Source organism: Haemaphysalis longicornis, unplaced genomic scaffold, assembly GCF_048455015.1.
Source record: "Haemaphysalis longicornis isolate Haplotype H1 unplaced genomic scaffold, Haemaphysalis longicornis Haplotype H1 scaffold_10, whole genome shotgun sequence".
NCBI lineage: Eukaryota > Metazoa > Arthropoda > Arachnida > Ixodida > Ixodidae > Haemaphysalis > Haemaphysalis longicornis.
In genome coordinates, this window is record NW_027526204.1 from 47,082,198 (window position 1) to 47,107,469 (window position 25,272).

Consider the following 25,272-nt stretch of genomic DNA (forward strand, 5'->3'; position numbering starts at 1 on the left):
CAAGGAGGAAACTCGGTAGAGTTTCGTGTGAAAGAGGGGGGAAGAGGGGGGTTAATGGGCATTGTGGAGGGCTTAGAGGCATGTTTGAGGGCAAGATTTTCTTGTCTTAGCATGGCATTTTCCTTGCGAAGTTGTGCCAATTCTTGTCGAATTGTTCGTAGTTCTTGCAGAAAAACATCAGGGATGTTGGGGGGATTGTGTAGCCAGCTAGAGAGACGAATGTTTGGTGCTCACTTTGGGGGCATCAGCATTCGGGTTTACGGAGTGGCTGGTTGGCCTTGTTCTTCGAGTCTTTTTGCTTCGTGGGCTTACCCAAGGCAGGGTATTTTGAAGCCTGTCGCTGACTCGGTGAGGCCCCATCCTTTGAAGACCGGGCGGTAGCGGTGACTTGAGCGTATGTGGGGTCTTGTCGCCGTGGTTGAAATCACCTCGGGCATTCAGCAAAGCCCGTTAAGTGCCCCCCCCCCCCCCACGCAATGCACTTGGGAGCACACTTGGGAGCCGTACTTTATTAAAGCCATTGTTGAGGTTCAGCTGATTCTTTGTTTTTATTTTCTTATAAAAATGCAGTAATCTGCGCATAGCTGGATTTTTACATTACGGTTCTCTGTTATATCACAAACAAATACCAGAAGCAATAACGGAGCTACAACACTGCCCTGCGGTACACCAGACGTAACGTTGCCAATATCAGAAGTGTATTCCCGTGCTGGACATACTGGTACCGGTCATATAGGGAATCGCTGATCCAGTGAATGCAGCGATCATTAACGCACACACTCTATATTTTAAGATTACGTTTAGATGTGACACGCAATTTGAACGCTTTAAAATGTCCAGCAATATAACAGCATATTGTGAATGTTCGTTTACGGCTCTGACAAGAACGTGTACAGTTTTAATAAGCTGAGTGATAGCCGATAGTCACCTTAAGAAGTCATGTCGGTTGGGATTAGGCGGGTTATTTGCTTGAACGACTTCAGTGAAAAAATGTTAGGATGATGTTCTCAAGAATTTTCGAACATGTGGAAGTGAGGAAGATAGGCCTGTAATTTAAAGGGCATGAGGCGTCTTTCCATTTATGTGATGTGATTATTTTAGCAATCTTTTCACTTTTAGGGATAAATTGCTCCCGTAGTAATAGCGTAAAGAATGTGAAGCTATTCATTAATAGGTTTTGCGTAACTTTGTAGAACACTGTTGGGAATGTGTTCCGGGCAATATTTTTCATTAAATTGAGTAATCAGGATGGAACACCACATTCAACAATCCCCAGCGTTTTTAACAAGTAATGGTCATGCCCCGTTGAAGATTTCTTATTTTAGCCGTTATCGCAGGTGAAAATAGTGCGATAGCAATCGTTAAAGCGTTTGCATTTTCTTTTGCGCATAAGTCGGAAGGCTGGTAATTACGGTTTAGCGAAGTGCGCATGTACTGGTAAATCTTTTCAGGAACAATCTTAATATTATTATGCAATATGACGTTTAAAAAATATTTTTAGCATCACAAGTTGTATTTTGTAAGCACGACGTCATTAAACTTCATTGCGCCCGGTAATCAGAAATCAACTGAGATTACTTGTATTTTTTATTCGCTTGATACTGCGTTTTATGTTAAATGTTTTGTTGTGTTTTATGGTACGGCCAGGAGAAAGTTTTCAATGCAGTGAACAACGTTATTCTTAAAGGAGTACTGACACCAAATTTTGACGCCTAAAAATGATATAACTGGCTTCATTAGTTTGTACAGATGCCTCACAGAACTTTTTGCAGCGATTCGAGGCCGGAATCACATCTAAAATTGATTTTGAATGTCCCGGCCGAGAGCTTCCACAAATCGGCAGCACTAGCGTAATCGCTTTCGGCGTGACGAAACATCGGCCTGCGTGTGTGGCCGGTTCAGGGTGACGTCATATAGACGTTTTCGGAACCGGAAACGATATCCTGCGCTGCTGTTGTCGGTGGTATTCGTTTGGGCAGGAGACGTACTGTGGAGGAGCTGTGTGAGCAATGCTTGTAAACTTTGCGCACTTTGCGTGTTCGACGTCTTTGCTCTTCAGTTCGTGGCCGGCGCATGTGTTGCCTTGCGCTGGTGCCGAAAACCGCGCGGTGCGCGATGTTGACGCGCATGCGGCGGTGCGCATCGCCGAGCTCGCCCAAGTTGTGCTATGGCAAGATCGCGGAATGCGAAGTACTGCTCGTGGAAGCCTGTCTGAGCAAAGCAACGACGACGCCAAGATGCATTATTTCCCACGCGACGACATGCAGCGCTAAACGTGGACTGAGTTCGTGCGTGGCGGCGGCCGCAAGAACTGTCGCCCAAGCCAGCGGGCTCGGCGTTGCTCGGGTCAGCTTGGGTGTTGGGAACTTCAGGCTTAGTATCGTGGCGAATATTTGACCGCCTGTATCTGTACAACTGCGAATGACCACCCTTTACACAACTTTTCACCCCACTATCGTCCCCTTTCTCGCATACTGAGCTTTATTTTGGCGATAATTGCTGTTTCAGAGATCGGTGACCAATATATCTGCCCTGGCCTGTTTTGATTCTAGCGCGCAGGTGGCGCCATCTTTCGGCCGCTCACCGCACCGTGGTGCCGGCAGTGCTGGGTCGGAGCGCCGAACCTCCGCTGCCGGTCAGCGTAGGCTTACCATCGTGGCAAATATCTGAAGGCCGCTTTTAAATTCAGCGTTGATAACAACCCCTAGCACAATTTTCAACACACTAACATCTACTTCCTCGCAAGTGGAGCTTCTTTTTCGCGATCAGATTGATTAGAAGAGTGGCGACAAGCTGTTGTTACCACGGTCTTCGCCGGTTCGAGCCGCAGTGATATTAAAAAACAGACGATGGCGAAGACATCGCCGACCTAATCGCCTGGCCAAATAAAGTTGCTCTGTCTGTCGGGTGGCAGCGACTCATCCGAGTCTGACAATTCAGACGACATGTCGACTGCTCGGGCGAGTGTGGAACATTTGTAATCGTAGCAGACGATGCGGCGAACGTCCCTGACGTCACGGGTGAGACCGTGACGTCAGACTGGCACGCTTGCAGGCTGGCCTTCGAACGGCCATTTTCCCGCGCGGCGACCGAATTTGAAACTGGTTGCAATAAACGTGCTATAATAAATTGTGTGTTGGCGGCTGATGGCTTTCGGTTCGATTTTCGTAATTACTGGGCCAATAGGTATTCTTTACAGCATAAAAACTAAAAGCGAGAAATTTAGTGTAAGTACTCCTTTAAATGATAGTCACTCGTCATCAATGTGGGACTGCTTATCCTCACAAAGTTCATAGTAACCGGGAAACTCATAAATTGAATAAGTCATCGTATTGTTGTCGTCTGCGTTTTCAAATTCAAATACGCGACGCTCATGGGTGCGTGATTGAACAACATTTGTAACCCAAAATCTACAAACAACAGCCTTATGGTCTGATATGCCATAGAAAATTTCCACGTTAATTTGTTAGGGAGCAAATAGTTGCTAACAAAAACAACGGCCAGGTTTGAACTGGACGCTCCATGCATACGAGTGGCCTCACAACAACCTGCCTGAAATTAAAAGAGAAAATGATGCAAACGCTTTCTGCGGCATCGGACGCCGTCGCCGAGTTCCAATTTATTTGGGGGAACATTAAGTCCCCTGACATGAATATTCCGCTACGTAGCGCATGCGTGTACATGTAGTCGTCGAATGATGGAGCCAGATAATCCGGATCTGAGCTCGGCGGTCTGTAGAAAGCACAAACGAAGAGATCCCAGTTGTTTGAATGCATATCAAACCATACGGCATCTATATGTTGCACGTCGCCCATAATAGAGTAACTGATACCGTATTTGAAAAGGGTTGCCACACCGCCACCCCTACGAATTCTGTGTCTGATATGCTCGCATAAAGCTAGGTTTCGGTAATTGTAACTACATAAGGTTTGAAAGCCAAAATCAGTGGTCCCAGTTGGTGCACATTATTAACCAAGCGGTGGGCATTAGGACTAAGAAGAGTTGCTGACGCCGTCGCTGGCTGTGCCGTAGTTCGCCAATTTTGGGTTCACTTTTTGTTTTTTTATCTCAGGAAACGAGGTCGCCTGTCTCGTCATTCCAAGCGAAAATTCATGCGAACGTTGTCTCGAATCAGTGACATTTTTTTTCATTTCGGTCACGGTTCTGCTTAATTTGAAGCCGCAGTTTCTTCCATGTATCATGCACTGAGCGCGAGGAATCTTTGCAAGTGTAAAAGTTGGAACCTTTATGTTTAGCTCATTCTCTGAAAATCACGGCCTTATCCTGGCAATCTACTAGCTTTAGTATTACCGGTGTGCTGTTTGTGTCCTCCCCCGGTTTAGCGCGGCACAAACGGTGAGTTCTGTAGAATTCTGACATTCGCAATTTTAGAATGCCGTTGTATATTTCTTTTGTGCCTATTTCCTGCGCCCTTGCTGTGGTTTTTTTTTTGCTTGTCTCTGCACACCAAAAATAATAAATTTGACCGATGGCTATGATTTTCTATGTGATCCACTTTCTTGTCGTCACGGCAAGGTTTTTCTTTAGCTGAGAATTTTTAGCCCTGCACTCAGACGCTTGCATTTTTAAGAACGGTAACTTTCTCCAGCTACTTAGCAATGGCTTAGAGGTCCTCGCTAGTTGAATCGTTGGCTTCTTTATTTTTGCGATATCTGCCGCAAGAGCATTCAGCTGCTCTGAGATAGCCACTTCGTCAAAGCCTGGGTTTTCTCTAATGTCTTCGCTGAAAAGCAATAAACAACTAAGCGATACCGAAAAATAACAAAGCCTGCTATGATCGAGCCTGGGGCCCGGCAGCAGGAGCAAACACGCATTGTTGCTTTTAAAACATTTCTCCTATCGTTTGCTCACCTGGATGAGGAACACAAAGGGGTTTGTGAACCGCATCCTTTCGCTACCGCCATAGCCATTGCTGGACCCTCCTCCAGTCTACCGCTTCATATCCGACGGCAATATGTACGGCGTAATGCACCATAGAATCCCGTTCACAGTGGCGGAACTGTTGTAGTAGTCGTGAAGAGACGTACATCGGTTCAAATTCAGCAGGCCATGGTATCAACAGCGGCCCCTTTGTCGTAAACCACTTAAACGATGCTTTGGTCAACCACACCAGCACCCCAGCTGCGATCTTGATCAGGGACACAAACCGGTTCGTGAACCACATCCTTGCACTGCCGCCGTGACCACTGATGTTTGGTGTTTCGGCACCACCCGAGAGCATTCATGCACAGGAGGAAGTGTAAACGGGAGCGGCTACAGGGCAGAGGGAACGGCAAAGGAGACACAGTGGGATCTACGTCGAAGAATGCCAAAAACTGTTGAATAATGGAAGCACCAGGAAACATTCCATGGGGTTTAGCAGCACCCATGGCAGACCACCGAGACAACTGAACAGGACAATGCACCCCTGGCACTGTGAACACATTCTACTCGCGGACGGCGCACGACAAACGCCGAGTAGCGGGCTTCAGGAGAATGAGCAGGGTGGCCGCATTGGTTCGATCTGAAATTTCGCCAAACAGATGCTAGTGGTGCGGATGAAAGGTCAGCAGAATACTATCTTACTCAAATGAATTGGGAATTATGTTCTTTAAGTCCGCTATATTCACAGCTGTTGGGAAGAAGATACGAACCCATGGAAATAACTGCAAAGTATATGTACAACACTAGCATGCCTATCAGAGTTGTGGGTAGACAAAATAAAACACACAATGAAAACTTTGACTTTTTGAAACTAATGGCAGCTGCTAACGTAGTTCACTGAAACTATAAGGGCCTGTTGAAAATCTTATGAGTTTCTCCGTAGCACAACATAACGATATAGTATCATTAAAAAGCACCTTAATGCCAACCACTCCTATGTTCTGGAGGAGTGGGGTGTTTTTAAAAAGACAGTGGCGGCTACGTGGGCACATGCACAAAGTCCTTGGGGGTGGGGAGCGTAAACTTCAGCTAAAAATTAATTCTTTTGCCAGTATCTTCTCCTTCAGACCAGATCTGGTTGGTACTCTCCTACGAACCATCCTCTTTGTTAAAAAAGGCAACAAAAAATTGAAGGGACACTGAAGTTTGCTTGCGCGCTTTGAACACAAAAGGTGACCGTTAAATTGTTGCGGGCAGTTTTTATATGCCCGTCTAACGTTCAACACAGCAACCATGGTATTTTACCATTCTGCGCATTTTTAATTTATTCCAACTTAATTGAGCCTTATTCCTATTAATCCACCTGAACATATCTCATTCGTCTTAATACACATCCGCCGTTCCTGACTGTGCACCATGGTTGGGTGTGTTCTAACGGGATTCCGGAAGTCGCGTTCATGGTCTATACGTTTCACGCTCGAGAATGTATCACAAAGCTGGTGGCGGATGTCTCATCATCAAAGATTCCCTTTACGGTTCTCAAACCTTGTTCTCGCATGATTCTCTGACGAACAGTGCACGTCTCTCACTTGGTGGCCAACATTCAAGTATTACAGCCTAGAGACCCATTCATATTTGTCAAACCGATCCTTGAAGTCTTCGAAAAGATTTCCGCAGAATGCGCTCGGCATACGAGGTTGTTTAAAAGTCGAAGGAAGTTGGGCGCTTCCGCCATAGTTCGCGTTTCGCGAGATTCATTGGCTGGTGTGTACCCGGACAGTAGGTCGAACACCTCTAAGGCCGTGCGAAGTACGGGGCGGCTGCTCCGGTTAACAGGAGTATGAATGAGTGGAGCCCACCTAGGGATTGACCAACAGTTGGGGGGCGAAGTGGTAGAAATATAGTCGCACACTTCTCTGCCCCAGTGGTGTGCGTCAAGAAATGCAATACCATAGCTGAGGCCAAACAAAGAATATTTATTTACGCGCACTTGTGTCTGTGTGATGAAACAGAAGGAATCAAACAAAAATCTCAGGTGCGAAATTTGGGGAGGGGCGAACCATGCAGTGTATAAGTGTATTCTTGGTGCCTTGGCGTTTTTTTCAACTGAGATGTAACCGTATTGTGAACATTGGGGAGCGCTGAAGCCTGCAGTGCATAAGGAAGTTCTTGGAGCCCACGGAGAGGAAAGAGTTGGGGTGTGGAGGTGTACAGGTCTGCCGTAAGTGTCATGTCTTTGAAGCCCGAAGCATTCGGTTGCGACGCGGTGGAAAACGAGTGTCCCGGTGTGTTCATTTAGTACGTGTTTTCTCACTGAGATTAAATATTCTACCGCGAGGCGTCGGAAAACGAGTGTCCCGGTGTATTAGTGCCGCGAATACACGAGACGTCGACGGCATGAGACGTCGACAGCCCGAACCCCTAAAACGCTGCGCCCCTAAACCGCCTATATCCTCACGTCCCACTGAAATGCCTGTATTGCCTTCCTCGTCCACCTATCACACTCCTGCCCTCCCCTCTCGTGCTCCCACAATGAACAAGGTGAAATTTCGCTTAAGTGAATTCAGTTTGCCCGCCTCCCAGTTCTCTGTTGGACCTAAATGAACTTGGAATGCTGCCACGGCGTCTATGCTAAGGCTATAGGTTTTTTTAATTTTAACAGCACAGCTATTTAAGCGTTTAGTTCCGCCGTGGACGTTGCCAGAAAACTCACCCCATCCGAGCGCATGTGAGTGTACGCCTCGTAAAGGCTGCTTGGCATGGTCCAGGCTTCATGTGGGCTTGCGCCACGTACGTAGCTCGCAAAATATACCAAGGAAAAATACCGAGTGCTGCTGTGAGTGTGCCTCATGAGGAGCTCCGGGTGTCGTCCAGCGCAAACTTCGAGAACACTCTGCGCGGCGTTCATGGCGTGATTTCTCGCGCGCTGTTTTTCTTGCCAGTTCACGTGCCTTCGCCCCTGAAGTAGGGAGCACGGACGCCGAGTTCGCGAAACCACTTGCCGCGGGCAGTTGCGCGTGCTAACGCGATCCACTTTGGGAGGGATGTGAAAAGCTGCCGACAAACCGATCCGGGCCTGCCAGTCGTGCAGTACTTCCAGCGGCAAGTGCGGAAACGAATGTGAGGTGCAACAGCAGGCTCTCCGATGGATGATGAAGGGCCTCTAGCTCTGCTGTTTCACCAGCCCTGCACCACTAGTGGAAGCTGTGCAATTTTTGGGTGGGTCAAATAGTACTTCCAACGTGTACGTTTCGTGCCTTATGAGAACTATCAAGCGCACATATATTGTTGAATATGAAGAATCCTGCCAGTATTATACCAGTTATGTAATGGTATTTTGCTCAAATATGCCTAATTTACACTTTGTTTAGTCAAAAATGTTGACTAGTAGGAGTTATTTGGCCGGATTTGTTATTTTTGAACGGTATCCTATATAAACTTGTCGTTTAAAAATTATTTTATCCTTTCGCCACGTTGCTGAATCGAGGTACAGAAAGACAGACAGACCGACACACCAAAGATGACGCGGTTGAGTAGTGCAAGGACCATCGTCTTTGAAAATTGTTGTCTAATGTAAGGCCTCCTGTGCTATAACAACTATCTAAAGGGCACGCCCTTCTACGCACACATGCTGTTTTCCTGGCTGAGGTCAGGACATATGCTCTAGTGACAATCTTTACTTAGTATTTTGTATCAGGAAATTTTCTTTTGCGTATTTCATTTGTTTTATGGAATGCAAAAAGTGTTTCTCTTGTATACCCCAAAATTTGAGGATTGTTGTCAAATTATTTACTGAATCTGTGCTTTCGCTCCTAAAAACAGGCGGAACCATTCGTGTACGAGAACCAAGGAAACTACACTTGCCACAGAAATGTATGCTTTACTCCTGAAAATGGCTTAGGCCTCGAAGTAGGTGGCCCAATAAATCCACAAGAAGAAAACACAACTTTTATTTTCTACGACGCCGAAAACCGGGCAGGTATCGATGTTAGTGAAGATACATGGGACAAATTTTACTCAAATTATTCTGGAAATATATCAAAGCCCCTTGTTGCAGTTGTTCACGGGTTGAATGGCAGTCGTCAAAGCCCTTGGGTAAACGATCTCATTAAGGCACTCTTGGATAAGGTAAGCATTTCCAACCATTTATTTGCCAACGCAGCAAACACTGTTAATTGAGGTTTATGTTCTAAAGTGCAAACGTGACGTGTGGATATTTCCCATTCCTTATTGTTTTAAAAAATGATACGTGATTATGCGGCAACAACCACAGAATTGTAAGCAGCATCTCGTAGACCTGACTAGGGGGTGGGATTGTCGTTCGATGAGGGCTTTTTACAGCGAGGCTGTTAACCTCTTGCTGGCGAGAAACTTTAGTGGCGTAAACAGGAAACCCAGGTAGGACCCAGCAGTTCTCGCCCAAGACACTGAGCGCATGCGTCCGGCTAATTAGGCGCGCAGCATAGAGCTCCGTATCCATGTAATGAAAAGCCACAGATCAAGCATCTAAACCGCACGATGGACGATAAGGCGCCAATAAACTATGGAACCCCCCTTAGCCACCCCCCCCCCTCAGGTAAAGATTTCATTTGCAGCTGTACTCTAAGGGGAGGAAGGTTTGGGTCATTCGAAGGCTAGCGCATGGGTCAGGCTACGTGGGGCCTAGCACTTCTCGTCCCAAGACACCGAGCTCACTCGTCAGGACGCAGCATTTTCCACCAGAGAATTTCAGTTCAAGCGACAAGCCGGCCGAGAAAACGAGTAACATTTCATACCCTGCCCCATCAGCATGTGTAGAGGTTTACACCAGCTGCGCTGCTCATCCACTTTTGCGTGGCGGGATGGCGTCTATGTTTTCTGTTTTAAAGCAATGCTTTTTACCTCTACCCCCTAAAAGTTCTTTCGCGACCGTTGGTATCAACAGAAAACTGCCGCGAAGAAATAAAAGAATTTACTGGAACCAACACGAATCGAACCTGGAAATAATAGAGTAACAAAGCCACAGCCCGTTACATTACTGATTTAGCTACGAGCCCACGCTCAGACGGAGAAGACAAGTGTTGCACTCACCAAGCACATCTACGGGTTAACCCCTGCATTCGCGCTAAATTCCACGCGATAGCGATTAACGGAAGCTCCCACCAACTCATGGCATCTCACTTCTAGTACGCCAATGTGCTAAAGCCTGTGGCTTCTCATGTTCACGTAAAAATTCCCGGCTCCTTGTCGTCAACCCTCACGCCAAACGACACCTCAAGGAACACATTCAAATACTCCTTTATGGTCAGGCCACCACTCCAAGCCACAGCATCAAAATTCTGGGCCTACATTATCAGGCCAACACCAAGAGATACGCATCCTTGTAGCGCCCCAAACACAGCATCATTAAAATCATACACATGATCAGCCGAGTTGCCACCAATAATCCAGGCCTCAAGGAATCCGATACCTTTCGATTAGTCTAAGCTTTTGTCCTCTCGAGGATCACTTACGTCAAGCCCCTGATTTCTTTTCGGCAAGGAGGACATAAAGATGCTTTATATAATGATTAGAAAGGCGGTTGAGCAGGCCATCGGTCTTCCCATGAGTGCGTCCACACCGAGGCTGCTTAGCACGGGGCTCCACAACACGGTGGAAGAGCTGATAGAGGGTCATCTTTCTATGCAGAAGCTCTGAATGAGCAGAACTTCGGCGGGTAGCCGCATCCTTCAACAGGTAGGCTGGGCAGCACAGAATGTCACTCCGCTCTATGTACTCCTGTGCTTTTGTCGACAAGAACTAAAGATTCTCTCTTTGCTTAGAAATATAAACCCTGACACGATGAGGGTCGCCGACAAGCACGGGCTCAAGTTAACACCACCCTCGGTGGGGATCATGCAGATATCTACAGACACGCCTATCAACATCGAGGGCAGCAGTACGCCATCATCGTGGCTAACTCCAGAACCAACCTCCTTGCTTGTGCCTCACTCAACCACGGGTTCGTAAGGTAGTCACCGATTCCCAACAAGCCTACCGAAATTATCAGTCGGGTTTGGTGTTCCGACCTTCACTGCGTGCGCTACAAAACCAGTGCCAAAATGGTTCCATTCAGCTGACCTGGACACCCGCTCACGCTTCCATGGAGGGCAAGGAATACGCCCACCAAGCCTGCACTTTTACTCCCCATGCTATGGAGCTGCACGAGCACAGTCACCCGCTTGTATCGTTCAGGGACATAACCCAAGATAATCGCCTTCTGAGACAGACACTACCTTCGCCTTACCCTGACCTTTCCATAAAACAACAAACTACCCTGCGGCTCATACAATCTGGCTCCTTCCCACAACCGACGCGTCTTCACTTAATGCACCCGAATCGCTATGACGCTGCATGTAAACTGTTCTTAGAAATAGGAACACTCTGCCACATTCGGGGTGTGCGGCTTTACCCCTGAGCCCTCTCCTCTCTTTCCGTGAACTACCGAACAAGAGCAATGGGAGATGCTGCTATCCAGCCCCTCTCTGCATACCCAGCTTCAACTGGTAGACTGAGCACAGGCGGCATGAACTGAATATGGGCTACAGTGAAGAAGGAACCACTCTCTTGGGGCGCACTCTGGGCCGTTCAGAGATCTTAATAGAAGTGTTTCCTCCTCCTTCTCCACCTCCTCCTCCAGCGTCTCCTCCTCTGTTTCTGCCGCTGATCTCGTCGCCTCAGTCCGCGACGGCCGAGACGGAGAAGTAGGATTGTCTAACACCGGGTTTGAGCTTTAATTTTGTAAAATAAAGAGTTTCCACTAATGTGCTACACCAATACAACTCAACCAACCACTGTCCATGATTCATGCAATCATTTAACCTTACCAAGTGCATTTTACTTCTCTCTGGTTTCACTATTTGTAGAGCGGCGTGAGTAATTTTCATTGATGTCGCATGGGTAGTCGTTGTGGGTGCCGTTTACAGCTTTGCTTTCCAACCACATTCACAGGGTGGATTGGTGCAATTTTTTTTTGTATTCCCAGTTTTTATTTTCGGACTTTGCGCCACTGTTCTAAGGTTTTTTGCGTCATGGCACCTGCTATTCGCGCATGTTATTGGAACGTGGGGTAAAAATAAAATTTTATTACGACGTTTCTTGAATCATAACGAAGTAAGATTGGTAATAGCAGGCTACTATTAGGTGCTGTTAATGTTATTTCCTCCTTTTGTGGTGCGACGTTTTCCAGTAAAAGAACGTAATAGCGTGTAAAAGCATCCTTCAAAATTTTGAAGGAACCCCCTTCCTGTGTGGAGGGTTTGCGACACTGCAACACTGACAACGACACCCAAGAAACAGAAATGAACGGTTTATTCCGGGATAACAACTAAAGGAATGTGCAGAAATATCAGCATGAAACACAGAACTAGCATCAAACAGAGAGTCATGGGAGCAACGCGACAATCAATGACGCACTCCACCGATTGCGCAGAAAGTAATACGGTGCTTTCCTGAACACTTACGACGATGTGTGTGTCCATTACCGAAGCCGCACCGTGTACGCACACCCCGTGCTGGTTAGTCTACGTCGGGCGGAGGTCGTAGTTGCGGTAGTCTGTTTCTTGCTGCTCTCATCGTACCCATTCGCTGCCGCCAGGCTGTTCCATCTCAGCCGTCGTGAGCGCCGCTTTTAAGCCAACTTTAGTGGTTGTGCGCATGCCCCGGGTTTGATGCGCACTACACACTTGCCCGTTTCAAGTTTCCTGTTCATCGCACAAGCTCGCATCTGGCGCACCATACGTAAGCGCTGCGTCCCTACAACTTCATCGGACCTGCCAATGGTTCCGGATAACGAAGCTATGTAGATGACAGCCATAGCCACCTGTATACGCCTCGAGCGCTGCCTGTAGGGGCGCTTCCGAAATACCCCTAGCGGCCCGTTTGAAAAGCAGATGCGGGAGTCGCCAGCCCGCTTCCCATTGTCGCCGCTGCTTTTGCGGCATGTTCGCGACTGCGATTTACCGTTTGTGTGCGTAGGAAACACATATTTATAAGGAGCAAGCACCTTGTTTACAAATGTAATGTATTTATGAGAGTGTTAATGTTTCTGACACGGTCGTTGTGTGGTACGTTCGGTCTGTATAAGCGCCAGATGTGTGACATATGCCAGCGTAGCGAAACCGGCATGTTGCGTGGAGCTGATTGTAATTCCACTGCCTTGAAATTTACGAACAGTGTCTCCGTAAGCAGCATTTCCTCCGACGGTCATGCTACGGTTATACACTATGATGTAAATCGGTTTTGTGTGTGTATGCTCTCATGATTCAGCGGAGAACTCATTCCTGCCCGCACGCCATCTACGCTTGCCAGGATCATACCTCAGATATTAATCACTACCCCGGAGATGCCAATGTGGCATAAATTTCACCAACACGCCTTGACAGAAGCACAATGGAGAATTCAAAATTATAGTCCGGAATCAGCACACGACTAAAATTGAATGCTGGGTAGTTCTGGTCGTGAAGTGAGCGCTCGCAAAAATTGATCTGTTACATTTATCCTCCACAAGCAGCGCGAAGACGGGCTTGTAGAGGAATCCGTGCCCGCGAATAAACTCTGCTTCTAAATATTGTCATATGCCACAGGGAGCCTCGAAAATCTAGCCAAAAGTAAAACCAGCGGGCCTTATCAGATACCATATTCTCCCAAAAATAACTTTTTATCGCTTGTGAACTGCCTACCCGCGTACCGGGTACTATTGAAAAAATGCGTCCGCCGAGTGATAAACCCTTCGTTGAAATCAAAAAACAAAAGAAAAGTGAACGCGCAGCTTGTGTATGTGATTTCTAAAACGTTAATTCCTTGATTTCGCTCCACATTTGAATACCACAATAATTAAGCGTCACCCTCAGCCTTATGTCTTGCGAAATAGCAGTGCATTCCGCAACTAGTTTGTCCTAAATGGATTAAGTTTAGTTGAACGTACTTAGCTTTTCCGAAGCTACACTGGGATTTTTCATTCACGTACGAACTATTCCACATTTTATGGACTTAACGACATTTTTTTTCCGTGGTTTCAGTACCTTACCTCGGTTCTTACTGCAACACTTGAGTGAGCACATATTTTATGACGCCCAGCCTTTCAATATCATTTGATTTTCGCGTGACTTATATTCTCATAAAGGGCACAAGCAGGAATTGGGTACAAACATCATCGAAACATATTCTTCTCTTACGGGCCTATTCGAAACAAAGCCGCATTTGTTGTCCGCGCTGAAAGATGAAACACAGCTCCAGCTGTGCCAGTAGGAGGTTTAAACGGAGCGACAAAAGAATTGACTTGTCCCTGACGTGTTCGGAGGTGACAGTGGTGATATGCTGCTGCCGGCGCCGACGCCCGTAAGAGCCGCCAAAAACCGCTTAGAAACGCGTCCCCATTTATCTTTCGTTGGCGTTCGAGCACTCTACCAAGACGCAGCTGTTTCATTTTTTTCTGAAGTGTCCTGAACAGGAATTACTTAAACAGACGTTACTATTACAGGTTGTCGAGGGCGCGGAAGTACAAAAAGAAGCGAAAAAGAACAAAAACACGGCATGATCCCCTATCATCCGCGCAGCGCTGTTCCCGTACACCCCCGCACGGGGCACCTTGAGCAATATTGGTGACGGTGTCGGCGACACGGTGGACCCCGAGCCCCCATACATAAGCTGGATCCAACCGTGGCGATGTCTTTTAAGGTGAAGGGTAGAAACATCAAACGGTGGCCGTCGGTGCCCAGGTCAAGCTGCGGCGGATGGGCTCCCTGTCTGTTTACCAGACAGGGAGCTCCGGGACCTCTCTCGGTATCAGGGTAACTTGAGCGAAGGAAGTACCTCCATCCCCAGCTTTTTCCTATGCCATATGGTAAATCAAAAAACCCCCTCCAGACCTGATCGGGTCCGCACCGAAGAATCTTTTCCCCCTCTTCCTGCCATCAACTCGCCGAAACCCGACAACTACCCACGTTTTTTGATAGTTGAATTGGTTGACAAATCCAAGCGACTTTTCTCACAATCCGTATTCCTTGTATCCAAGTTTCTTGAATCTATCTTTGGCAAGACATACAGTGCTAAAAAACTAAGAACTGGTGATGTCTTAGTTGAGGTTAACACACAGCAGCAAGCCACAACTCTCATGAGCCAAACCCGCATGGCAGACCTGGATATCAGCTTCACACCCCACCTCAGCCTCAACAGCTCCGAGGGTGTGATATCTGAGCCAGACCTCCTAACCGACAGAGACCGATCTGCTTGAAGGCCTAAAAGATCAAGGCGTAACAGCAGTAAGGCGCAGCGTCATAAGGAGAGAAAAGAAAGAAATAGCCACAAAACACCTGATACTTACGTTTGACCGCTGCACACTGCCTGAGCATGTCAACGCAGGTTTCATCCGTTGTTCTGTCCGGCCGTACATCCCGAACCCGCGGCGCTGTTTCAAGTGCTGGAGGTTCAGGCATGGTACCAACTCCTGTCGCGGCAGAACAACATGTGCCAAATGCGCCCAGTATGATCATCTCTCCGACAACTGCACTGCAACCAACTTCACCTGCCCGAATTGCCAGGGTCCACACGCAGCATACTCTCGCGCTTGTGAAAAGTTTCATCTTGAGAAAAAAATTATTAATGTGAAGGTAACCGAAAACATCACCTTCGCAGAGGCGCAAAAGAGGTTCGCCTCTTTCCCGCAGGGGAGGTACGCCGACGCAGCTCGCCGGGGGGCGGAGGGGCGTCCTGTTTCGGCGGTGACCCAGTACCGAGAGTCGGACTTGGTCAAGCCCTCGCCCCCCCCTGGCTTGCCTCTTGCAGCCCAACCCTCCGCACCGCTCGCTGAGCCAGCAGCGGCTGTGGTGGCATCCACGTCCGGTGGGGATGCTACTGCACCCACCGTTTCCTCCGCCCCACCGGCACAAATCACACGCCAGGGCCCGGAGGAGATGGAGACGGAGGAAACTGCAGCAATTCCCACATCCGCCGCACCGCCTGTGCCCCCCGGGGCGCTCCTGACGCCCTCGGCGGTCGCGGCTCAACAGAAGGGCACCAGAAAGGGTGCCAAGTCTGGGGGTCCGGTACGCCGGGTACCCCTTCCAAATCTGATGATGAGATGAATGTGGGACCATTCCTGTCTGCTTTGCAGAGGCAGGAGCGGGTCCCTCCATCTAAACCTCGAGACAAGGCAAAAAAGTCCCTCCAAACAGTGCAAGCCCCTAAAGACCTTACGTAAATAGTCACACTCCAGTAGCTCTAACACATCATAATGGGAAAAGAAAACATTGTTCAATGGAACTGCAGAGGCCACCTGAATAATCTTGACGACGTGCATGAGATTCTGCATGCCAATCAGCCAAGTTTAATGTGTTTCCAGGAAACACATCTGAATTCCAAGCACACAAATTTCTTGAATAGTTACCTGGTATACAGAAAGGACAGGGTTGGCTGTACACATTTTTCTGGCGGTGTGGCCATAATAACCCGCAAATCCTTAGCATGCCACCCTGTCACCTTGAACACCGCCCTTGAGGCTGTAGCCGTCCGCACAATAATTTTTAATAGGTTGATAACGGTATGCTCCATCTACATCTCTCCTGATCTTGCACTTCTGAGCTCTCACTTTGAGGCGCTGGTCGACCAGCTTCCTGAACCATACATCTTCACAGGCGACTTCAATGCACACAATTCTCTTTGGGGCTCTTCTCGCACGGATGCCTCAGGTCGCCCGATAGAAACGTTTTTACCGTCCTCTGGAGTATGCCTTTTCAACAAGAAACAGCCTACATACCATAGCATAGGACACAATACATACTCAAATCTTGACTTGGCTATTGGTTCGGCAATTCTCTTTCCATGTCTTGAGTGGGGTGTGGGCACTGACCCATATGGCAGTGACCACTTCCCCACTTCACTAACATATTGTAACGTGGCGGCAGATGACACGAACCATGAGGCGATGAAGTGATGTATTTACACGACTATTTACAGGCAGCCATTCCGAGCCCGGGCTTGCTGCGCCCCGCACCCATCTTCTTCCTTGTCGTCATAGTGGTGGGCCATGCCGGCGCGGGTATTGTCCCGTCCCGTGACATTACCTCCCCGGTCGATGAAGACCGTCCCGGTCGACGACGAGGCAAATTGGCGATTGAATGCGGATGAGATGAAAAATGCAGTGGCGAATCACTTGCCGCCACGAATGAGGATGACGACGTTGATGATGCCCGGCCCAGCAACAGCAATGGCGTCAGCCGTGATGAAGCAGCCAAGGTCCTTGAGCCACGTCGGACGGAAGGGCGGGGGAACACATCGTCGGCGTGTCTGGGTCGGCTCGTCTCGGCTGGTCTTGACTCTGGTCTTTCTGGCTGGGGACACTGGGCGGGGGACATCGTCTTGTTCTGGTCTCGACTGGGCTGGGGCGGCCCGGCGCGGCTCCATTGTCCTTGGCGGCTGCGTCCACGTCGATGCGATGCGGTGCTGGGGCCAGGATGGGGATGACGAACCCGCACACTCCACCAAATGTAACGTGGCGGCAGATGACACGAACCATGAGGCGATGAAGTGATGTATTTACACGACTATTTACAGGCAGCCATTCCGAGCCCGGGCTTGCTGCGCCCCGCACCCATCTTCTTCCTTGTCGTCATAGTGGTGGGCCATGCCGGCGCGGGTATTGTCCCGTCCCGTGACAATATATAGGTAAAGGCCCAAGCAGTTCATCTGCCCATAATAGGTTCAATGAATCACGCGCTAACTGGAACACATTTACAGAGACATCGAAACTACACCACACATCCATAGGAGACCTACACGTTGAAGAAACTACCCAAGTCCTCACGGCGCACATCCTCGACGCCGCCGAAAATTCCATTCCCCACGCCTCTAGTGCCCCGTGCAACCAGAGGAGGCCGTATTAGAATGAGGACTGTAGGCGGGCGCAAGATGCCCAGAACAAGGCGTGGGGTATCCTTCGTCGGTACCTCACGTCGGGTAAACTTATTTTGTTCAAACGGGCCGAGGCGTTCGGAAAACGTGTGCGCCATGTGGCAAAACGAGAGAGTTGGCACACCTTCTTGACATCCATTAATTCATACACGGACACACACAAAGTCTGCACACGTATACGCAAGCTCAAAGGACAAGAGACACACAGCCTACCCCTGGTTAGCACAACAGGGGACACAATTGAAGACCAGGCTAACACACTTGCACAACACTCCGAACACGCGTCCAGTTCAGCACACTACACAAACACTTTCATAAAACACAAAATATCTGCAGAAAAGAGGTCCCTGCGTGATACCAAGAAGTCGCAAACTTCCTACAATTCTTCCATTTTCAATTCATGAGCTGAAAGCTGCTTTGACCACATGTAAACCTTCATCTCCAGGTGCAGATAAGATTACATACACAATGATACAACACTTACACTCAGACAACCTTGAAACACTCCTACACTTATACAACAGAATATGGCTTTCGGGGCACATTCCGCGCTCTTGGAGGGAGGCCATAGTAGTGGCTTCCTTAGAGGAAGAGAAGGACCCTTCCTCTCCTGCCAGTTATCGTCCCATTTCCCTGACAAGCTGCCTGTGTAAGCGCTTTGAGAAGATGCTGAACAGGAGACTCGTGTACTTCTTAGAGTACAATGGTCTTCTCGAGAGCTGCCAGGCAGGCTTCAGGGCGGGGCGATCTACCAACGATCAACTCGTTGCATTAGAGGCGTATATAAAAGATGCCTTCCTCCACAAGCAGTACTGTATGGCAGTCTTCTTAGATATGGAAAAGGCGTACGATACTGCTTGGCGGTACGGCATCCTCAGCGATTTGAAGTCCTTTGGCATGTCGGGTAACAAGATGAACACGCTCGCCAGTTACATGTCCGAAAGAACATTTCGGGTGCGAGTTGGAACTGCGCTCTCTAGGGTTCATGTGCAGGAAAATGGAGTGCCACAAGGAGGAGTTTAAAGCTGCACCTTTTTTATTGTGAAAATGACTTCCCTTGGGAAGGCATTGCCACCGTCGATTTCCTGATCAATTTATGTAGACGATGTACAATTATCCTTTAAGTCTTGTAACCTGTCTGTATGCGAGCACCAAGTCCAGCTTCGCGTTAACAAGCTAGCTGGTTGGGCAGATAGCAACGGTTTTAAATTTAATCCAGGGATGTGCACTTGTATTTTGTTTTCCAAGAGGCGTGGCATCCGCCCGGATCCAAACAATCAACTCCACGGTGTCTCGATTCCTGTCAAAAAGGAACACAAGTTTTTAGGTATAATCTTTGACGAAAAGCTCACATTCATCCCACACATAAAGCAACTAAAATATAAATGCTTAAAAACAATGAATATCCTGAAGGTTCTCTCGCACATCTCTTTTGGTGCTGACAAACAACTTCTTTTACGTGTTTTTACCGGCTTGATAGGTTCACGATTGGACTATGGTAGCCTTGTCTATGGGTCAGCCACTAAAACATCCCTCAGAATGCTGGACCCTGTGCTTCATCTAGGGCTCCGCGTGGCGTGTGGTGCCTTCCGGACTAGTCCAGTTGAAAGCCTGTATGTAGACTGCGACAAATGGAACCTACAACGTCAGCGAGCATACACAGATCTCATTTATGCTTTTAAAATTTTATGCATGCCTCGCCATCCTTTTAAATCACTTTTTCATGATACATCGATGACTGAACTCCTTTTAAATCGACCATCCTTCTCTGCGCCCTTCACTTACAGAGTTAGAGAGGAAGCGTCAGAGCTTGCTGTCTCCTTTTTAGATACAATCCAAAGTTCTCTAACAGATTTTATAGCACCATGGCATCTCCGCTTGTATCACGCGACACATCTTTCGCACATGTAGATAAAAACCGAGCTCCCACATGTGCAATTCTGCAGCACGTTTTCTATTTGCAGCAGAAGTATCAGTGTTCTGAATTTTATACGGATGCCTCTAAAATGTACATCTCGGTGTCCTGCGCGGTGCATGGGCCCGGCCTTAGTGTCACGAGAACTCTTAACAGTAATACAAGTATCTTTACGGTAGAGGCTTATGGTGTACTTCTTGTTGTTAATCATATAATTCAAAGCCACATCCCACAATCCATTATCTATACAGATTCCCTCAGTCTTGTGCGGGCATTGTCGTCAACAGTCTTCAAAAAATCACGTTGTAAATCTTATCACCAAAAGTATTATGTCTCTCTAAGTCCAGAAATTTTAACACGTCGTTTGCTTAGTCCCTGGCCACTGTGGTATAGCCGGGAATGAGCAGCGGATCGAATGGCTGCTGCTGCTACACTCTTGAATACAGTAGACATAACCACATTACCCTACACCGACGTGAAACCACACGTCAGACAACAACTTGGCAAAAGATAGCAAACACACTGGAGCGAACAAACAGACAACAAGTTACACGTAATAAAACCACACTTAGGACCATACACCACCTACACACGTAATAGATACACTGAAGTCGCCTTGGCTAGATTACGGATAGGGCACACACATGCAACGCACTCGCACCTGCTCACTGGATCTCCAAGACCTCTGTGCAGCAGGTGCGGAGAGGCCCTATCCGTGATCCACATCCTCATACAATGTAAGGCACTCGACATTACACGACGCAAACACTTTCCACAACTACACACACGACCTATTCCACAACACCCGTCATACTTCTTAGGAGACGATGCCATGTTTTCCGTTCAGCACACGTTTAAGTTCCTATCAGAAGTTCATTTCTTACAACTCATCTCATACCACCCATAGTTTTACCCCTGGTCCTATACGCCAGCCACCTTAATGATCTTTTAACCACTCATGTTCTTCTTCCTGGCCCTTTACACCAGCCGTGCTCATAGTCAACACTGATTTTATTAGGCTTCCCTCTTCATGAAATAACTTTGAGTTTGGCGCTCTTTGTCCATGTCGGCCTTGCGCCATTAAACCGAAACCACCATCATCATCTGCTCCCGTAGATGCCGAGGAAAAGTGACGGCAGGCGGCGCAGCCATCGAGATGCTCGAGGCGTATACGGCTCGAGCGCGGCCTGTAGGGGCGCAACTGAAATCCCCCTAGCGGCCCGTTTCGAAAGCAGCCGCGGAAGTCTCCGGCCCGCTCCCCCCTGTCGCCGTTGCTTTTAGGGCTCGTTCAAGACTGCGATTTACCGTTTGTACGCGTTCTAAATACAGAATAATGTAAAGCAGGCACTCTGTTTGCAAGTTTGGTGTGTTTAGGAGAGTATAAACGTTTATGACGCGATTTTAGTGTGGTACATTCGGTTTGTATGAGCGCCAGGTGTGTGTCACAGGCCAGCGTCCCGAAGCCGGCATATGCAAGCACCTGAATGCAATTCCGCTGCCCTAAAATTTAGTGACAGTGTCTCCGTTAGCAGTGCTTTCTCCGAAGGTCATGTTGCGGCCATACACTATGATGTAAATCGGCTTTGTGAGCTTACATAATCTAGCGGAGCCCTCATACCTGACAGCACGCAAGTTACGCTTGCCAATATCACATATCAGATATTGATCAGTAGCCTGGACAAGCCAATGCGGCATAAATTTCACAAACATTCTACGAAATAAGTACGATGGCTAATGTAACATTATACTCGGGAGTCAGCACATGACGACAAATTTAATCGCGACACTTTCCCTTTACATCATAGCGCTGTAACGAGTGTCCCATCAGCTGATAGGTGGTGCGAAAAGCTTTGGTTTCGCTCGCGCGCGCATTTGCATACGTTCGCCTTATCGGTGCTCCGGCATGGTGGCACGTTGTACGTGCCACAATTGTCGTGACGACGTCTGTGTTGCCTTGCTGTCTCCTTCAGTGCATTAGAAAACCAAAGGTGCAGAACCGCTGATGTTGGGTGCGGGCGCGGGAAGAACGGATCATTTTCCGCCTCGCGTCGCAGGCAGAATGCGGGCTGGTTGCCCGAGGCCGTGCGACAGGTAGATGGGTAACGAACGCTAAATTACGCCTGGGAGGTGAAAAGATAAAATGACCAGAACCAAGAAAGTGAGGTGTGTTTTGTGAAATAAAATGTAAGGCGCGGATGTCGTACTCTGTCATCTCCACTTTTGCACGGCGGTGGACCACAACACTTCGACTGCTGCGTGAAATTCGACGGATCCGAAGGCTCAATAAATACAGATGTTATCTGTCTCTCCCCTCCGACCACTTCGCCTGCACGATCAGCCCGCTGCACCTTTCGGGTTGCAGGCAGCGCTGCGCGCAACGCCCGGACGGGGACTCGTCGCCGAAACCGAATACCCGGACGGCCCGGCAACCAAACAGAACGACGCAGGCAGCGCGGGCGGGCGGGCGGCCGCATGAGGCGCAAAGAAGTACCGCTTGCCCGTCACGTAAGAGGGGCATCTCCCATCAGTTTTTCCTTTTTATTTTTTATGACTAGGCTTCACAATAGTCACGTGACGCTCCCTCATAAACTTTTCTTTCCTCCAAGGCATGCAGAAATTGTCCATACGATCTTTGTGAGCCTCCCAAACATCCCCTAACCTACTAATAAGACGTTTCTGACGATGCAGATAAATTAAACCTTTGGGCACAGCGAAAAAAAACATTCACCCCATACAAGTCAACAACGACGAATGAAATAGAAGACAGCCGCTTTATTTCCTGCTTTGCAATGTCTGTGTAGGGGGCCACTGCTTGCTAAGTAGCATTGCACTGTTGTCTTCATAAGAGCATCTCCAAAATAGTGCAGGGAAGCCTACTCATTTTGAATACTTAATTACTGAGGAGCTCTCAGCGCGGAACCTTGCCAATAAGATAGAAAGGACGAGTTTCACACTGTCTTCTGACCGATGCTCTGAAGAAAATTGTTCTCTCTCTCTCTTCGTGTGTTACGAACTTGTGCGGGATACAGCTTGAAATTATTCAGTGTTCGTGTCAGAAGCTGGCAAAAATAACTGAATTACTCGAAATACGCTTTTTTATGCACTAAAGCATCAAACCTTGCGATTTCTAGCACAGGCATTGCTGCCCCTCACAAGCAGAGTGTAGCAGACGACAGCGGCGCGAATCCCTAACTCGACGTCACAGCCAGGGGGTGCCACTCAAACATCTCACCTAGGGTGCCTCGATGCGCGCCCACTCCGCCGGGCGCGTATGCATCGAGGCACCGAGCGGGCGCGCATCGAGGCACCCTAATCTCACTGCCAATAACCAACTTTGCCCGCTCTATCGCCCCGAAAGCCATAGGATCGGCCGGTCACTGTGGGGGTGCCAACTTCCTAGGCTTTTCGATGACCACGCCGAGGCGAACTGCTGTTTCAAGCGGAGGTGAACTGAAACGCACCTCGGCGTCGTCTGCTACACGAAGGCGTCTTCTAGCTACAAAACTACGCTCAAAACGGCGAGCTTGGACTTCATGAGCCCATATTACTGTTCCCGCCGGCACGCTGGCCCTTTTGGATTCATTACGGAAGTTTCACACTGTCACAACAGATGTATACATGTCCTCACAGTTGTCACTGGGATAACAGCCTGTTAACTTTTCTCCCGCTCTATTGGAGTTGATAAGTGAAACATTATGATGCTTGATTCGTTGATAATTTAGTCATACAAATTAAACTTTGTTTAAAGACGTCCGAACCGTTGAGCTCCTCATTTTTATTTACGAGTCCGTTCAGCCTCATTCTGCCGCTATGTTTCATTGTCCCCAAAAGGGTACGCGCCCGCTCTCCTCCTTCCAACTTTTATTTCTTCATCAGCGCTGCTCCACGAAATGGTGCCATCGCGCACGTAGAACATATATTTACGACGCGGTAATAGGCAATGCCGGGCTGCTGCGCAAAGAATGACCACTTGAAGCTTTAGCTCAAGGCCATACTCAGTATTTGAGGTCCCCTATATAAGCTTAGGATAAACATTCAGCATGCACTTAGCTCGTTTCTCTCTCTACTTCTGCCCCCTACCAATCATACCGAATAAGCGATCAATTCCCAGTGGGTCACAAACACACTAGTGAACTCACCCGTAATATTTCTGGTTGAATCGAGTGAAACGAAGAAAAAAAGCTTTTGCGTTAAATTTTTTTACGAACGAACAAGGTAGCCGAAGAAAGAGCATCTCTACTGTAATCACCACTGTAAAGTTCTAGCGTCACCCTGGCCACTTACTAGATCGTAAATCTTTATACCTTTTTTGTTGAAACAGGAGTTGCCTGTCAGTGCTAGAGCCAGTGTCTCCTTAATACAACACATTTTTCGTTCGCAAATGGCCTTCACAACTTTTTTCAAACGACCCACTGTTGCCAGGTGTAAAGACAAATGTTGGCCGTACCCTCGCCAACACAGGAGTACCTGTGATTACGGCGCCACCAGAAAGAACGGCGGAATTTCTGACACTCAGCAGGCACAAATGCGTTATACAGGAGTCTACGTTACAGAAATAGCCTTACTAAGATTGATTGGTACTATTGCAGCTGAATGTCTACTTCGATGTTTCTGTTTTCTATAAGCTTAAATCTTCACTGCTCTGTGAAGATGATCAGAATGTATTTTTGGTAAAAAACGGAAGAAAAGAAAGGGATGGCTTCTTTTCATTTACGACAATTGAGCGCCGTTGACATAGTTAATATTGTTGTATAGATAAAAAATTGTCGCTGAGTTTTTAGATTTACCAAAGTAATCAAGTCCGCCCTTGGTTCCACTTCCGGGGCACAGCTTATACTACAGTAGTGTAAGTGTACGCCTTGCTAGGCATTGCTACCGCTAAAGCAAGAAGGAAATAATTTCTGGTGGTACTTCACGTGACATGTACGAACTAATGAAGAGCGAAATTAGGGCACCATGTCATCTTACATCCGCTAACCTTCCCGCCCTTTCCCCCCCCCCAAAAAAAAAAGAAAGCAAGGTATAGTTGTGCTATGGGCGACCCTATGCATTATAATTTGGTTCATAAACGTTTTTTTTAGCTTCTCACTGAACCAACTTGTCCGCCGAAGCTAAGTGACCAAAATTTTGCAATTTGGTTTGCTGCCACAACTTCCAGTCGTGCAGAAACTTGATGAGGTTTATGTATAACTCCGTAGAGTCGGAACCTCTATACATTGTAGAATTCAATCGTGGAGATGTCTTGAGAGGTAGTGGACCTCTACTATGTATGCAAGGTGTTGGACCAATAACCAGACTGACACCTACACATTAGTTGCCCTAATACCACTATGGGCGCTGGGAAACCTGCTGAGAATAAGGGCAACCTCAGTTGTCTGCTGTTGCTAACCGAGGTAGCGTGGTCGAAGTGGACCATGGTTGTTGTCGTGCCGGGGCAGTCATGATGACGAAGTTGAAGGAGAAGAAATCTTTATGTACAAGTATTTACATCTCGGTATCAGGGAACAGGCAATGCACTCCTGTGCGAGAGAAATTAAGTAGGCGCG

At 48.0% G+C, this 25,272-nt stretch overlaps 1 protein-coding gene across 4 annotated transcripts in view; it reads left to right on the top strand.

Moving 5' to 3' along the window:
- LOC144157724 (lipase member H-like) overlaps positions 1-25,272 on the top strand; it is a 219,323-nt gene that overhangs the window by 155,164 nt on the left and 38,887 nt on the right. For 3 of the 4 annotated variants that reach the window (XM_077688502.1, XM_077688503.1, XM_077688504.1), the window contains exon 5: positions 8,707-9,012. In XM_077688502.1, the coding sequence (XP_077544628.1) occupies positions 8,707-9,012 (306 nt within the window). The remainder of the gene's footprint in view (positions 1-8,706; positions 9,013-25,272) is intronic. The other variant, XM_077688505.1, reaches the window with a different exon arrangement.